Genomic DNA, 15,868 nt, shown 5'->3' with positions numbered 1-15,868 from the left:
GTCAGCTCAGCCGTTACAAATTAAGTATCATCCTGATGATGATACTTAATTTGTAACGGCTAAAGCCTCCCACCAAACAAGACCAGAGCCAAATTTTTGTCCCAGCCGGGAATCGAATCTAGACCAGCCATTTATATAACCATAGCATAGGGTGCACTAACAAATTAACGAAGGTTTTATCTAAACCTTCGTTGTTTTTTTGCTGTGTCTAAAGCAGACACTGCGGCTAATTCTCTTGTACACAACCTCTACACTATACTAAAATGGCACGTCTAAATCTATTGCTATCCCGGTCATAATGATGCTTGCGGAAAAGGATAGCACTAGATTTGGACCTGTTAATTTAGTTAGTTTAGAGATTGTGTACAAGAGAATCGGCCCCATTGTCAAACATTCTTTATGATATTTAAAAAAAAATTGGTCCTTGGCGGTGGCAGCTTAGTATTTATGACTTCAGCCTCCTATTCAGTGGGTCTGGGGCTTGATCCCGGGAACACTATTGTAACTTTTTGGAATTAGCATTTTAAGCAATTAACTGTCACTCGCTTGAAAGGTGAAGAAAAACATCGTGAGGAAACTTGCATGTCTGAGAGTTCTCTATAATGTTCTCAAAAGTGTATGAAGTCTGCCAATCCATACTTAGCTATAGCGTGGTGGACTGTTCCTATAATCTTCTCAATCTGAGAGGATACCCTTACTCGGTAGTGAGCTGATGAAGGGTTGAAATGACGATGATGATTGCTTCCTAAGTTAGGTAAATAAAATGATAAAGTTATGTTGTAACATATCATATATTTTTGTACTTAATAGGTATAGGTTTTAGATTTTATATCGGTGACAGTTGAAATAATCCACAATAAATTGAGGAACATCCAAAGTTAAAATGGCGTTTCTAGTAGGTACAAGGAAAATAAAACATAATTATGACGTTATTGCTCGACCTCATTTCTTTGAGAGCTTCGTTTTATTTTTCAATTATTTAGTCAATCTCAGAATAATTTTACAAGCTCTTTAGTTTTTATAATAACATAGATTTTGTTCACAATATAAATACTCAAATTACATTAGGTAGGTACATATTATGTATAAATTAAACTTAATATAAAACGGAAAAATAAAGTCTGAAGTAAAGTAGTATTAACTAGGTACTATCTATTGCATTAAAATTGACTAGAATAATTGTGTAAAAGTAAAACAATAATACCTATTGGAAGATACAATAATTAATCATATATCTCATGTAATGTTTTGATACATCACATTGTTTAACTGTGGCTTGGTGGATTGTGTAATCCACTAAACTTTTGATATCAGTATGCTTAGTAAATATTGTAAACGTTGATAGAATTCGAGCGTCATAACAATGTATAAATAAAATAGACCTTAAAGCTCTCGGTTTAATGCTCAAGTTCGTCCGAACATCTACAGTTGGTGCTCCTAGCGGAAAAGTTGCGGAATAGTTAAAATTGATGGTAGGTACCTACCTACTCAATTTTCGACTTCAATTAAAGTATATGAGGTTTGTTTTACTCTGACGTTATTGTGCTTCGAGTCGAATTATCAACGTTGATGTACAATCTAATACTAAGCTTGTGCTTTCTCGAGCAATATTTGAAGTTTCAATTTTATTTTCTTAGCTTTGGTTTTGTACATTTTGTTTTGTCGTTCATTACCCGTATTCCATAAGTAGATTATACACAAATATCTTCATAAAACTCATATTTTATGTATTTTATACACATAAATCAACTTTGACTAGTTACAGTTCACTATACATATAAAAAGTGGCAATATATTTTTACATAATATCATACTTACGTATTATACACACATTGAAATATTAGGTAGGTATGTATACTGGAAATTGTCTCTGTCATATTAACATTAATTAATCAATTAATTATAATTGAGTTGCTGCTAAACGCAGGCGACGGTTGCTTTGAACTGAGCGTTTTGCCGCCGCATAATTGGTCGTCACCTGTAACAATTAATAATAATCAAAATCAAAAAGTAGCCTAGGTCCTTTCCGGGGATATAAGCTAACTATGTACCAAATTTCATCAGAGTCGGTTAAACTGTTGGGCCGTGAAAAGCTAGCAGACAGACAGACACACTTTCGCATTTATATTATTAGAAGTATGGATATTAGAATGGATTGGTACTACACTAGAATTTTTGAACCGGCACTCATCATCATGATCAACTTATCGCCGGCTCTCTACAGAGAACAGGTCTCCTCTACCACGCTGGCCATTTGCAGATTGGTAGACTTCACACACCTTTGAGAACATTATGGAGAGCTATGTTTGGAGACGTCCTAACCACTAGGACTAGACTATCACAGTTGTGTGAAACCGGCAATATTCATACCAAAATGGTTTTAAAAAAATAGTGATAGCGAGCAAACGAGCAGGCGGGTCACCTAATGTTAAGTGATTACCGCCGAACATGAACATTTGCAGCACCAGAGGAACTGCCGATGCGTTGCCGGCCTTTTAGGAATTTGTTGGTCCGCCCCTTGAATGTTACCGATAAATCGATAATTTCTGGCACTTCCGACAACCCTAAATGGCTGATAAACAAAGAATAAAATTCTCACCTGTCAGTGCTGGTAGTGTTCGTGCTATCCTGCTCTTCTAACGAGTGTGAGTGCGAGTGCGAGTGGGGCGGACGACGTCGCGGCGTCTCTTCCGCGCCTGACTCGCGCCGCGCGCCGCCGCCGGCACAGAAACATTTGCAGATTATACGCTTGAAGGCGAACCTGAAAACCGTAGAAATTGTTTTATGAATTCCCATATTCCCACTTGGTCAAAATCAAAAATCAAAATAAAAATATTTTTTATTCGCACTACATACACGCTGAAGTCACCAGGACAGCTGTCCCTTACCTGAAGTCCTTCGAGAACAGAGCGTAGATCAACGGGTTGATGGCAGAGTTGCAGTAGCCCAGCCAGAACAGCACAGAGAAGATGATAGGCTCCACGCAGTCACCACAGAAGGCTCGCACTACATACACGCTGAAGAATGGCAGCCAGCAGAACACGAAGCCACCCACGATGATGCCCAGAGTCTTTGCTGCTTTGGTTTCCATTCGGAAACGTTTCACCTGGAATTTAAGAACAGTTTTTTAAATGTTGTGTAGTCAGTCAATCAAATGAGGAAATATGGCAGCAATGCCTATTAGAGATGAACGGAAGGACGGGATTAAAATAATGAATTAGTCTTATTAGATATCGCTGAAACAGTAAAATAAAGAAGACGTTTTTGCAACACTGATTGCTCCAGAAATTTAATTTAAACCTGCTAAGTAGCTCGAATAGAATAGAATAGAATAGAATATATTTTTATTCAAGTAAACTTTTACAAGTGCTTTTGAATCGTCAGGTAGTTTAATTTACCACTCCAATAATTCCAGCTCCCATTTTAATTACACTATTCCTTTAATATTATATAGGCAAAAGTTTATATGAATGCGTGTGTGGGTGTGTGTGTGTATGTTTGTTACTCTTTCACGTAAAACTACTGGGCAGATTTGACCAAAATTTGGAGTAGAGATATACTTTTTATTCTAAAAAATCAAAGAGTTTTCATGGGATTTTTAAAAACCTGTTGCGAATGAAGTCGCGCTCATGAGCTACTAATAAATATGCTTTAAAATCAAGAGTGAACAGGCATCTTCTAGTTTCACCTTAAGCTGCACCATTAGCATCACTCACCTGCTAATGTGATAACAGACAAATACTGGTCTATAAAGTAAAAAAGTTTCTAAGAACTTTTTTTTTACCTGTGCTTTAATGTTCCTCTTCCCCATACGCCGTGTTCTGGGCTTGTTGTCATCATATTCATCATACAAGGGTCCCGGAGCCAAGTGATGTGAGTGCCTGACTTTCAACCGACTCTCTGTTAACTCCCTCCCATCCCTCTCATAGTGAACAGCGTAGAGGGAGGGACTCGGTGAACGGCTGGGGGATCTGGAGTTCTCGTGGGCTGGACAGATCTGCTCTGATGATGGATAGGAGACGGAGATTTTGACCTTTTCGTGTGCTCGTCTTGCGCTGGAGTGTCTGAAAATAAAACCAATTATAAGGACCGTCTGAAACATGGCCACTAACTATGGGCTTCATAAGAAAGCTCAGAGTCACTCAACGGGCGATAGAGAGAGCTGCTAAACTTGGAGTTTCCCTACGTGATCAAATCTGAAATGAGGAGATCCGCAGGAGAACTAGAGTAACCGACATAGCTCAACGTGTTGCGAAGCTGAAGTGGGAATGGCCAGGGACATAGTTCGAAAAACCGGTAGCCATTGGGGTCCCAAGGTGTTAGAATGGCAACCTGGCGCCAGAGAGAGCAGCACTGGAAGAACCCCAACTAGGTGCACAAACGGCATCAAATGAATCACAGGGAGCTGCTGGGATTCAGGTGATGCAAGAACGTGGAGTGTGGGGAGCTTTGCCTAGTAGTATCGGTTGACGATGATGCTGATTCCTGCAGCGTATACCCTAAATACCTCCAAGGCAAGAGTGAATAGGCATCTTCTAGGCAAGCTCCAACATAGAGCTCATCATTGCTGATTATTGCATGATTGTTAACAAGCGCACACATTTTCTTGCAATAAAAAAACAGAATACTAACCTCCTCAGCCTCTCCGGTGAGGCGCTGAGGGAAGTGCTGGTGGAGTGGTTGGACGCATTGGAGAGAGGGGACCCGTGGGGCCTCGAGCCCCCGGAGCCCCGGCCTCGGTGTATTCGCAGCGTCAGGCGGTTGTCATCAAACCTACTGCCCAGGCCCCTACCTGTAACACAGACCATTTTTGTAAGCAAACACAGAACAGTGTTTGAAATGGCCGCCAAATGAGACAGCTGGTTAGAGACCACCATCTTTTATCAAGATGTAGATACTCAGTGCCATAGATTAAAAACTCTATTTTTACTTACTACCTATATATGTATTTTGTTTCACGTCAATATTACTTATAAGTAGGTACTTTTATTAGATAAAAAGCTAATGTACGGTTTGTTCTTCAATCTCGTTGCAATTAAGCAACGGATCCACTGCTTTTGTATGGGTATGGGTAGAAAGTAATGCACATCGACCTTTAGAAGGAGATAGCAGATTTATAAAACAAAATAGATATTAAGTAAATGCTAGGACCAGGCAAAGTTACTTCAAGAGATTTCCTATTTTCTGTATTATTTATTATTCTCTGGACAATCTCCTCGTCCATGCATCACGATAACAGCCTCATCAAAAGTAATACTCCGTAATAATTTTATTCATAGAGCCTTCAAGATGACTTATACCGTTTAACGAGTAACGACTACATAAACTGTCCGTCATGTAAATGAGTTTCTGACCCTCTCTGATGTCATCAATTTTATATCTTAAACTACTTACATAAAAAAGTATAGTAGGTACCTAGGTAATATGACCATCTTAATAATAATGTTTGATAGGCTACAAACCTAAATACCAGTACCCGTAGTACAAGATTTTACGTCTCACCAAACCAAATCAAATTCGAGAGTCGAAATAGTAAACTGGATTACAGTAAACTGGATCTTAAACGCCTTGTTTTAAAGCTCAAGTTTGTCTACACTTCTACAGCCAGCGCTCCAAGCGGAAACATTGCGAAATTAAAATCAGTGGCATTGAATATTTGACTTCAATTCAAGGCTGTTTAGGTCCATTTTACTGTAACGCGGAAGTATTTCGACTCTCGAATTTGGTTTCGTTTGGTGAGACGTAAAATCTTGTACTACGGGTACTGAATACCTTAAAAGTATTCAGAAATTTCCTTGAAGTGTAGGTAAAACACTCTCATAAATATTGTAAAAAATTCCCACCAATCATCTAAATATTTATAAGAGGAAAGGCTGACTGACTGACTGACTAATCTATTAGCGCACAGCTCAAACTACTGGACGGATCGGGCTAAGGCATGCAGATAGCTATTATGACGTAGACATTCGCTAAGAAAGGATTTTCGAAAATTCAACCCCTAAGGGGCTGAAATAGGAGTTTGAAAGGAGACTGCCCACCACTGGTATCGCTATAGATATAGCTGTACACCGAAATGGTGAAATTAGTAATTCCTGTTTTTAATTTAAAAAAACATTTAAAATGTTACGAAATAAAAAAACAGCCGTATAATTAGAAACTGACCGAAATAAAAGTAGTTGTTTTGTTCATTTTCCTGACATTAGCAAAACATGTAGTGACGCGAATCAAGGAATCGATAAGCTTAGGTCGATTATGATGACGTCTTGCGATTCCGATTATTACTTTCATGCATCAATCCTTATTACAATCGCAATAATTGTTGTGATTGGCTGAATTTTTGGTATTCTTGTTGCAACAATGCAAATGCATTATAGGCAACAGTAAGCACGCCTCAACCAATCAGAAGTGATTGAGATCGTTACATTGTAGCGGACATTAATTAACAAAATCGAAACAAAATCGAGCCCCTGTCGTTATTACAATAGTAATAGAATTATTATGTTATAGTCCGCGACAGGTTGAGATGGCAATCGGGGTATGAGGTGAGGGGACGCCCCGCACACCCACCCGCATTCGCACGCACCGATTAAACACGGGGGGTGGGGGCGGGTTGCGTTCCCTTCCCGATTGTCATTTCAACCTGTCGCGTAGGTACTATAATATTCATATTGCAATGCATTGTAGCAAATAGTGAGCGTCAACAAATAGGTGATTGCGATCGCGACATTGTAGCTGTAATTTCACCGTAATCGAGAGGTTGTCGAATGTCAAATCTAAATGGTGATTCTTCAAAAAAAAGATCGATTTTTAGATCGATTCGAATCGAAATCTGAGGAACGGATTAAAAAAAATCGAGGTCTGGAATATTTATTTCGCAAAAATAAATCTTCGATTTTTTTCGATACCTATATTTTAATTAAATAGTTCAATTGAATTAAAGGTAAAACATGCTGTAAATTGTTTAATGACATCAAATAATTAGGTACTAATCATATTCTAAAACCCTTTTTTTAAATAATATTATACCAATGTTACCCATGTGTAGTATGTTTAATATATGTACTTATTTTATTTTAGTAGTTGTTTACTATTTTTATATTGCTTCTTTTTTACTCTGTTTGCGTGAACTCAATCTAAAATAAAGAAGCAAAAATCGGAACGTAGATCGATTTTCTTGTCACAAAAATAGATTCTTTGAAAATCGATATCGGATCGATATGACATCCCTAATGTCAAATAAATTGTTTGTTTTTAATTCGTTCTCTGTGGTTGTTCAGCTAAAGCACAGAACACTATTACTGCTGTTTTATTTTTGTTTAATCACTATTTAATAATTAGACAAAGTGATCTAGGAATCTACAGACGCCTAGTTAGTTGTAGACATAGATAATACACATATTATGTTATGGAAAATCCATCATGTCGGTGTGGTAATTTGTTCCTTCCGGGACTCTTTGACTTTTGGATCTTGGAATTCACCTGCACCAGTAGGTAAGTAATAAATAAATAATTATTTGGTTTATAAGAGTGTTAGGGCAGAGTGAACTAAAGTGAGGAAGCTCTCGGCTTGATTCTGAATCGACGATATGTCAAATAATAGGTTAAGGTGACGTGAAAACGGTAAATCATGGAAAATAGGGCTACATTAGAGCTATTTGCGTGATGTCGAAGCCTCGACGTTTTATTAGAAGTAACCTAACTGTCGTGAAATGTGGTTAGAACACCTTTTGAGAACATTACGGAGAACTCAAGCGTACAGGTTTCCTCACGATGTTTTCCTTCACCGTTAAAGAAAGTGATATTTAATTGCTTAAAACGCACATAACTAACAGTTGAGTTGTGTTGATTGTGTGAGTCGTTGTATCTTATCATTATTCACTTAATTAACTGATTAAAAACAATTAACTGATCAAAGAAGAATTGCAAATGCTTTTGAAATTATCTAATATTGTAAATATATGATTTGACAGATTTCACATGAACATGTCATTTGCATGGAGTGTTTTGGTTCATCACAAAAAGCTCTCCGAGCCGGGCTAGCACCTGCTGCTTTATTTGGACACAGAGTGCGAGTTATGCATGTGTCATATCTCTACGTCCTCGCACAGCCTTCAGACTCTGAGGAATGAAATATTATTCTGCGTTGGATTTCTGCACACTTGGTATGTATAATAATGAAAAGTACTACTTACCCATTAGACAGCCTATACAGATGAAGTGGCATATGCAGATATGTTACCCGCTTAAATACCTGTATTTTACCAGTCATAGTACCTATACTATGTACATTCAATCTGTACTGTATGAACTATTATCTGTACATGTTGCAATTTATTATCTGTACATATAGTTATGTATTCTGTGTGTGTTATTTCGATTTGTAACTAGTAATTACTTAATCATCATCATGATCAACCCATCACCGGCTCGCTACAGGGCATGGGTCTCCTTACAGAGTGAGAAGGGCCATAGTCTCCCATGCTGGCCAAGTGGATTGATTGGCATACTTCACACATCTTTCAGGACAGTATAGTGAATGCATGCAGGTTTCCTCACGATGTTTTCCTTCACCTTTAAAGAAAGTGATATTTAATTGCTTAAAACACACATAACTTACACAAGTTAGAGGTGTGTATACCTATCTTATCATCATTCAATTCACTTAATTAACTGATTAAAAGCAATGTTTAACATATAGTTATGTATTCTGTATAGGTGACGCCTCGCTGTGGCATGACGCCGCGTGCATCGCTGCGGGCTTAGGTGTTCCACGTGAGCGCGAGGCCTTCTACACGTCACGGCTAGACGCGGTGCCTATATGTGTGCTACCAATGCCAGAGCGCAGCTAGCGGATACCCATAGTATGCGACAGGTCAAGATGGCAATCGGGGTATGAGGCTGGGGATGCTCCGCACAGCCGCACGTCACCCCGATTGTCATCTTGACCTGTCGCGTTCTATAGAATGCTGCCGCATCGTTGCCGACGTAGGACGAAAGCGTCAAGCTTGTGCCACCTGAGTAGGTACGACAGTAGTGCGACAGGTGGGGTTTGAACCGGCGACCCTTCGGATTTCAGTCCACACCTTTAACTGTTGAGCTATTGAGGCTTCTATAATATAGATTTCTTTAGAAATATATTTAATAAAGCGAAATATTTCAGTAAAACGTAAGTTAGCAGCGAATTAACAGTTTCGAAAATTCTAATTTCGGAGGTCGTTCTTCACCATATTTCTGCGGAATCCGGAGGTTTAGATTTTTTTTAAATGTGTAATTAAATGTAATAAAACTATCCTAAAAATTAAGCTCTATTTTATTAGTGGACAACTTATTTGGTAGCGATACTGAGTCCCATAGTCACTTGGGCAATGGCCTTTGTGAAGTTCACACGGACGAATTCGCGGGCATAAGCAAGTTTAAATAAAAAGTAATTTAGTCGTACCTACACCACCTTTGGTCGTCCGAAACCCCTGGTTAATCGCCTTGGTAGTGCGAACTGCAGCCTTGTAGATCCTCCAGTAGAAGAACAGCATCACGAACATGGGGATGTAGAAGGATCCGAGCGCCGAGTAGACCACGTAGCCAGCATCGTTGGTCAGCTCGCAAGTCCAAGGGCACGGTGGGTTGATTATCCTGCCTTCTTTGAGATCCGATTCTTCTGGCTGGGGATGAGACATAAACATTTCGTTAAAAAAGATTGTCATCATCATCATCATCAACCAATAGACGTCCACAGCTGGACATAGGTCTCTTGTAGGGACTTCCACACGCCACGGTCTTGCGCCGCAGCCATCCAGCGGCTCCCTGCGAATCGTCTGACGTCGTCCGTCCACCTAGTGGGGGGTCTTCTAACGCTGCGTCTTCCGGTGTGAGGTCGGGACCCCAACGTCTAATCGGTTGTACGATGCTCAGCGGCGATGGAGAGAGCTATGCTTGGAGTTTCTCTACGTGATGAAATCAGAAATGAGGAGATCCGCAGGAGAACTAGAGTAACCGACATAGCTCAACGGGTTGCGAAGCTGAAGTGGCAATGGGCAGGGCACATAGTTCGTACAAAAGGATTGTGGTTGTTCCGAATTTTTACTTTATTTATCCAGATACAAGTGCCTGACTGCAATCTCACCTGGTGTTTAGTGATGATAATTAAAAATCTATGCCACTTATTCCATCCAGAGGAAGGAAGTTTAGAAAGATTAGCAACGACAAGTCAATGATTAGTGCTTTGCCTACCTTCTTGCTCATGATTCTGTTGAGGGAGAACTCATTGTACCTACTTAACTCCTTTAGGGCACTATCTCACTAGGACATCAGTGCAGACGCAAGTAGGTCGCGCTACCAAAAAAAAAATGTAGGTATACAGCTTAATATCTTACCTGGTGTTCGCATGGTTGCGCAACCAAATGGATATACGATGAGTACCCTCCATAGAGCTGTATACTTTTATTAGCAGTGCAACTTGCACCATCACTGGTGTCAGGGGTGTAGTGGGACATGAAGGAATTTGGTTCCACTATCGGAATCAACGGCTATAGGTAGTCCTCTACGATCAGCGGAGCATTACAACAAGAACAGAAATCATGTGGCATATTCAGTTTACTTACTTTTTTGTCCTTCCATCCAACCAGGGGAGGAAAGCATATGACAAAGGACAGCACCCACAGCCCAGCTATCAGCGCTTTGGCTCGTTTCTTGCTCATGATGCTGGGGTAGCTGACTGGTCTGGTCACTGCCACGTAGCGGTCGAGGGAGATTGCGCAGAGGTTCAGGATGGATGCCGTGCACATCCACACGTCTACTGCCAGCCAGACTGAACACCAGACGTCTCCGAAGATCCATATCTGGAAGATAATATAAGATTTTCTGAAACGGAAAATATTTTCATGAACTTTAAGCTGTTGACAATAACCAAGTACAGGACTTTGGTTAATTTTCTCAACTAATTATATTTTCATGAGGTAGGCAAGCAATTGAGGTTCAGCAATTGGATTTAATAACTTTAGAATAACGCAAATTGCTAATGCGCGTGGCCGCCATTTTAGTGACGTCAACACCAGACTGAAGTTTCGAGCTGATGGTATATTTTTATTTCGGCTGAAATCAAATGAAGTCATTTCGATATTAATGAGACATGGTTCCAGCGCAATAGCAATTTGCGGGACTTACATATACTCTACATAGTATACTACTTTTATCTCAGATACCTACCTAATCAAATAGTTTCCACTAGAGTTTTCAGAACCCAAATCGTGTATTGGATCTATTTTAGAATAGGTATCTGATATTATCTTGCTTCCATTAGAGTTTAACGGCCGCGCCAATATCTTCCGGTGAACGCTTCATGTTAGTCTACTATGTACTAGCGACATAGCAGGTAAATACTAAATATGTACTTGCAGCTTGATCAGGCGACGAGCTGAGGAAACATGTATTACTAGAGATAGCAGTTACATTTACTATTCAATTCATACAAACATCTTCCGGTGAACTATTTCATCTTAGCATACCACCTACCTACTCGTACTAAAAGCTGCATGGTAAATACTTGCAGCTTGCTCAGCTGATGAAATTAGGGAACACGTAGTAAAAAAAATTGCGAAGTTTTCCCAAAATACGCATTTTTTACACGACCATTAGGAGAAAAACCAGTGTTAAAACCAATTTCAATAAAATTTCGTATTTACGTTCAACGTTTAATACACTAAATGGATTACGGTATTAATTTATGCTAAAAGAGCAAGTAGAATTTTAAATATAAATATATTTTATAAAGAGTGTGCAACAAAAACCCATATTTGTGAACTTTGACCTTGAATATCTTTTTTGCAAATGTCGAATCGATGGGGACTTTTCACTTTACCTTATTATAATGGTGTTCCGAATATTCTTACAAATTTTCAGCTCTATGCGAATGAATGTAACCTTGAATGTCTAATTTGACTGGACTATATGTTAGGAGATCGTGTAGTAGTAACTGTGAACAGCTGATGAGCAAACGTTCAATCAGGGCATACCCCTACCATGTGTTACTAAATTGAATTTGTCGCAAAAACCATAAAAGTATAAGTGTGAGGTTGTGCTGCACCAATGGGGATAGATAATGTCCATGACATTCCGGTAAGCTCATATCCCATTTGCCATCTCAACCTGTCGCAGACTATACATACCTACTTACCTCATTTATGATGTTATTATAAAATAAAAAATAAATCATTTTATTGCAGGTCAGGGATCCATATAAGACATGGTTAGTACAGTCAGAATATTTTAAAATAATTAAAAAAAAAATCAATTATAAAATTACGAAACAAACATACTGTATCTACCTACCTGTATGCTGTATATGTATAATATAACTACCAACTGTGCAAAGTTTCATGTTTCTACACACAGTGATTAAAGCTGTGCGTTGGCAGTCAGTCAGTCAGTGCTAGAGCAGAATAAAATTATTTAATTAGGTAGTACACAAAATGGCGCAGGGCCCCAGTCGCCAGGTAAACCACAAGGCTCGTTCGTGATGCGAATACCAGATGTAACTTTATTGTAAATGCCGAGGACGTAAAAAGGGACGATCGGAATGACCGAGTAAACTTTAACGTTTATAATGCGATTGCGAAAGCTTACAGTTGTTGTAAACTCTTAAATGTAAAATGTAAAGTCTGTTCAGTGTTCACTAAACAATTGTGGTGTACCTTATATTTTTTTCTTTTCTGGTACTGTATTATATATTCTGATCTAAGTAATAGGGTCTTTGACTGTAGTAATAAAATGACGTGGTTTTTTGTCCAACGATAGTTTGTAGAAACCTGCATGCCTAGAGTTCTCCATAATGTTTTCAAAGGTGTGTGACGTCTGCCAATCCGCATTTGGCCAGCATGGTGGACCATGGCCAAACGGCGAACCCTTCTCCTTCAGAGAGGAGATCCGTGCTAATAATGGTATGTGGCTAGGGATAGCTGTCTAATGGGGGTTGGTACTTGTGATTCGAGTTTTTACAGTAGGGGTAACACAAAGTCGACAGATGGCGCCACGCTTAAATTGAATTACAGTCATAATTACGTCTACATGGCTGAAAATACAAGCAGAATAGATGAGCCGGTCGGTTTGTGGCGAGACTGGGATAAACAGTGACACCCACCCACCGTAACATATCGTAATGCATAGGAAATATCACTAAATGGCTTTGACAGGTAACTTTATGAAAAAAACTGCCATATCCGACCAAGTTAGCCCGCTACCAAGCTTAAACTGCATCTCAAGGGTTGTAACAAAATAAGTATCAAATACTTACAAAACAATATTAAAAGCGCGCTCTTAAAGAAAGCTTAAACAATTATTGTGTTTCGAAATCTCTAAATATATAAAACGAAAATGACTGACTGATCTATCAAACTCAAACTATTGGATGGACCGGGCTGAAATTTGGCATGCAGACAGATGAAGTCGCGGGAGTAAGCTAGTAATATTATATAAGTAAGATCCTATTTTTAGAACTACCTCTCAGTTTTGTAGGTACTATGATTATTATTAATGAATACCCAACTAATTAGTTTACCTACAAAATATTTGTTCTGCCTTTTTGTAGCCTTTTTGAGAGTATCCCAATTGCTGTAAGCGACGGAAAAACAATGTTTACTATTTTAGCATTTATTAGGATGGGTTTAGTTTTAGCTTTTTTTTTAAACTGTAAATTTAGTTTAATTTAATTTACTTATTTATGTTAATGGAAACAAATAAAATCAGAATATGGAATTTTGTTTGACTTATTTGACTTACACATTTTTAAATGTAGCGCAAAATATATTATTAAAGCTGCAATGAAGTACTTAGTGCCATGAACGCCTGAAGCTGTAGTCAAAAATATAGTTGATGTTAACAGATAACTACAAACGAGCTAGTCTACTTAGTTCTTTGAACTTCGTAGTTACGAGTAAATATGACTTTTCTATAGAATTTAATGTTGTTTTGAAGCTCCGGGCAAAACTGAGGTGATTAAATCTTTGATGCTTTTGCTGTTTATAGATTGTACATTGACTTTGCTTGGAATTCAAATTAAACAGATTTATGTGGGAGGTATCATCATCAACCAGTAGACGTCCACTGCTGGACATAGGTATTTTGTGGGATAGCGGATCCCTGCGACTCATCTGATGTTGTCCGTCCACCTAGTGGGGGGTCTTCTAACACTGCGTCTTCCGGTGCGTTGACGTTAGAGTCCCAAGGTGCTGGGATGGCGACCTCGCACTGGAAGACACAGCGTAGGAAGACCCCCCACTAGGTGGGCGGACGACATCAGACAACTCGCTGGGAGCCTGTGGCATGTGGAAGTCCCTATAAGAGCTTTATGCCCAGCTGTGTACGTCTATCGGTTGATGATGATGATGAAGAGTCAGACAGACATCGAGTCTTGAAGTTTGAGCGCGGAACAATAAGCAATCTGATGTCCAAGTACATACCTACTAATTCTTTCTAGTTAGGTATAAATAAATAAAAAGTTATAAATAACTACCATTGCGTGATATCAAAGCCTAATTACCAAAAACCATCAATATTGTATTCTTAATGGGAAACTTTGAAAGCTGAATGCTACGGCGAGGGTAGGCAATAAAAAACTCATTACAACATCTGACCCCGATACAACGGTAGATGCTTACCTACATCAAACCTAGCTTATGTCCGCGACTTCGTCCGCGTGGACTGCACAAATTTCAAACCACTATTTTACCCCCTTAGGGGCTGAGTTTTGAAAAATCCTTTTTCAACGGATGTCTACGTTATAATATACTGCATGCCAAATTTCAGTCCAGTAGTTTGAGCTGTGCATTAATGCGCGCTCTTCCGTGTTTCCTGCCATGTACCACTTGAGTATCTTTAAATCAAGATTGATTTGGCATCTTCTAGGTAAACGCATTCCACACGCAAGCATGTGCGGGAGCAGTGTGTAGGCTCGACCGTACCGAAGGGAGATCTCCCACCTGGTTGGTTGTGCTCGGTAGCGCCAGCTCGGCCGGCGGTTGTGTCTTGAAGCTTCTATATATACTGCAGATTGTAGAAAATTCTGGTAGTGCGATTCAGGTTTACGTGTTCTCCTTTCACTTTCGAGGATGCCACCCGTGCTGCCATCTAGTGAGAGCAGCGTGAGTGGTCAAGGCTTGGGTTCGTATCCAATTGATGTATGATTGTGGATCTATTTTCCTCGTACGAGAGAGGAGCGCCATCTGCTTGCAATTGTGGCAACCGTCATAAGAATAAGATATTACCTTGAACACTTCCCTGGTGGCGGAGAAGGGCAGCACAGCCAGCCCGACCAGCAGGTCCGCCACGGCGAGCGATACGATGAACAGGTTGGTGACGCTCCTCAGTTTCGACGAGCACAGCACCGCCGCTATCACCAGACAGTTCCCTGGTGACAAATAAAACAAAATGCTTATTGAGTATTATAAGTGTTATATTATGTATGGATACATAAAACTAGGTCGGGTTCCCGGTCCAGTAGACGACCGGCACCCAATAGATGAACAAATCTCAGTTTTTCTTTAATTCTAAAGTCCGCCATTTTGATTTTTAAGAAATTGTGTACTGCACTAAGTAAAATTTAACTGTTAAACGTGTGCTAAACGGATTTAGCTCAGTCTATGTCGGTTATTCTAGTTCTCCTACGGATCTCCTCATTTCTGATTTGATCATGTAGATAATCTCCAAGCATAGCTTTCTCCATCGCCCGCTGTGTGACTCTGAGATTTCTTATCCCATAATAATATATTATATGAGACTCATAGCTCAAGTACCACATTTATACATTAGCACCATCACCAATCCACCGCCGGTTCACTACTGAGCTCAGGTCTCCTCTCACAATGAGAAGGGAACCTAC

General features: G+C 39.5%; 1 protein-coding gene and 1 long non-coding RNA gene across 2 annotated transcripts in view; one reads left to right on the top strand and one right to left on the bottom strand.

Moving 5' to 3' along the window:
- Positions 1-824: 824 nt before the first annotated feature.
- Oamb (Octopamine receptor in mushroom bodies) overlaps positions 825-15,868 on the bottom strand; it is a 98,098-nt gene continuing 83,054 nt past the window's right edge. Inside the window, exons 3-10 of the mRNA XM_034981260.2 lie at positions 15,255-15,397; positions 10,599-10,835; positions 9,440-9,659; positions 4,633-4,792; positions 3,785-4,064; positions 2,889-3,106; positions 2,600-2,761; positions 825-1,978 (exon numbers count right to left, since the gene is read on the bottom strand). Coding sequence (XP_034837151.1) covers positions 1,975-1,978; positions 2,600-2,761; positions 2,889-3,106; positions 3,785-4,064; positions 4,633-4,792; positions 9,440-9,659; positions 10,599-10,835; positions 15,255-15,397 — 1,424 coding nt within the window. The 3' untranslated portion in view covers positions 825-1,974. The remainder of the gene's footprint in view (positions 1,979-2,599; positions 2,762-2,888; positions 3,107-3,784; positions 4,065-4,632; positions 4,793-9,439; positions 9,660-10,598; positions 10,836-15,254; positions 15,398-15,868) is intronic.
- LOC138404065 (uncharacterized) lies at positions 8,128-9,302 on the top strand. Its single transcript, XR_011238168.1, has 2 exons — positions 8,128-8,162; positions 8,716-9,302. It is a non-coding gene; the product is annotated as an uncharacterized lncRNA (long non-coding RNA).

The sequence above is a fragment of the Maniola hyperantus genome, chromosome 24 (genome assembly GCF_902806685.2).
Source record: "Maniola hyperantus chromosome 24, iAphHyp1.2, whole genome shotgun sequence".
Classification (NCBI taxonomy): domain Eukaryota; kingdom Metazoa; phylum Arthropoda; class Insecta; order Lepidoptera; family Nymphalidae; genus Maniola; species Maniola hyperantus.
This window is presented reverse-complemented; position numbering and strand designations above follow the sequence as displayed.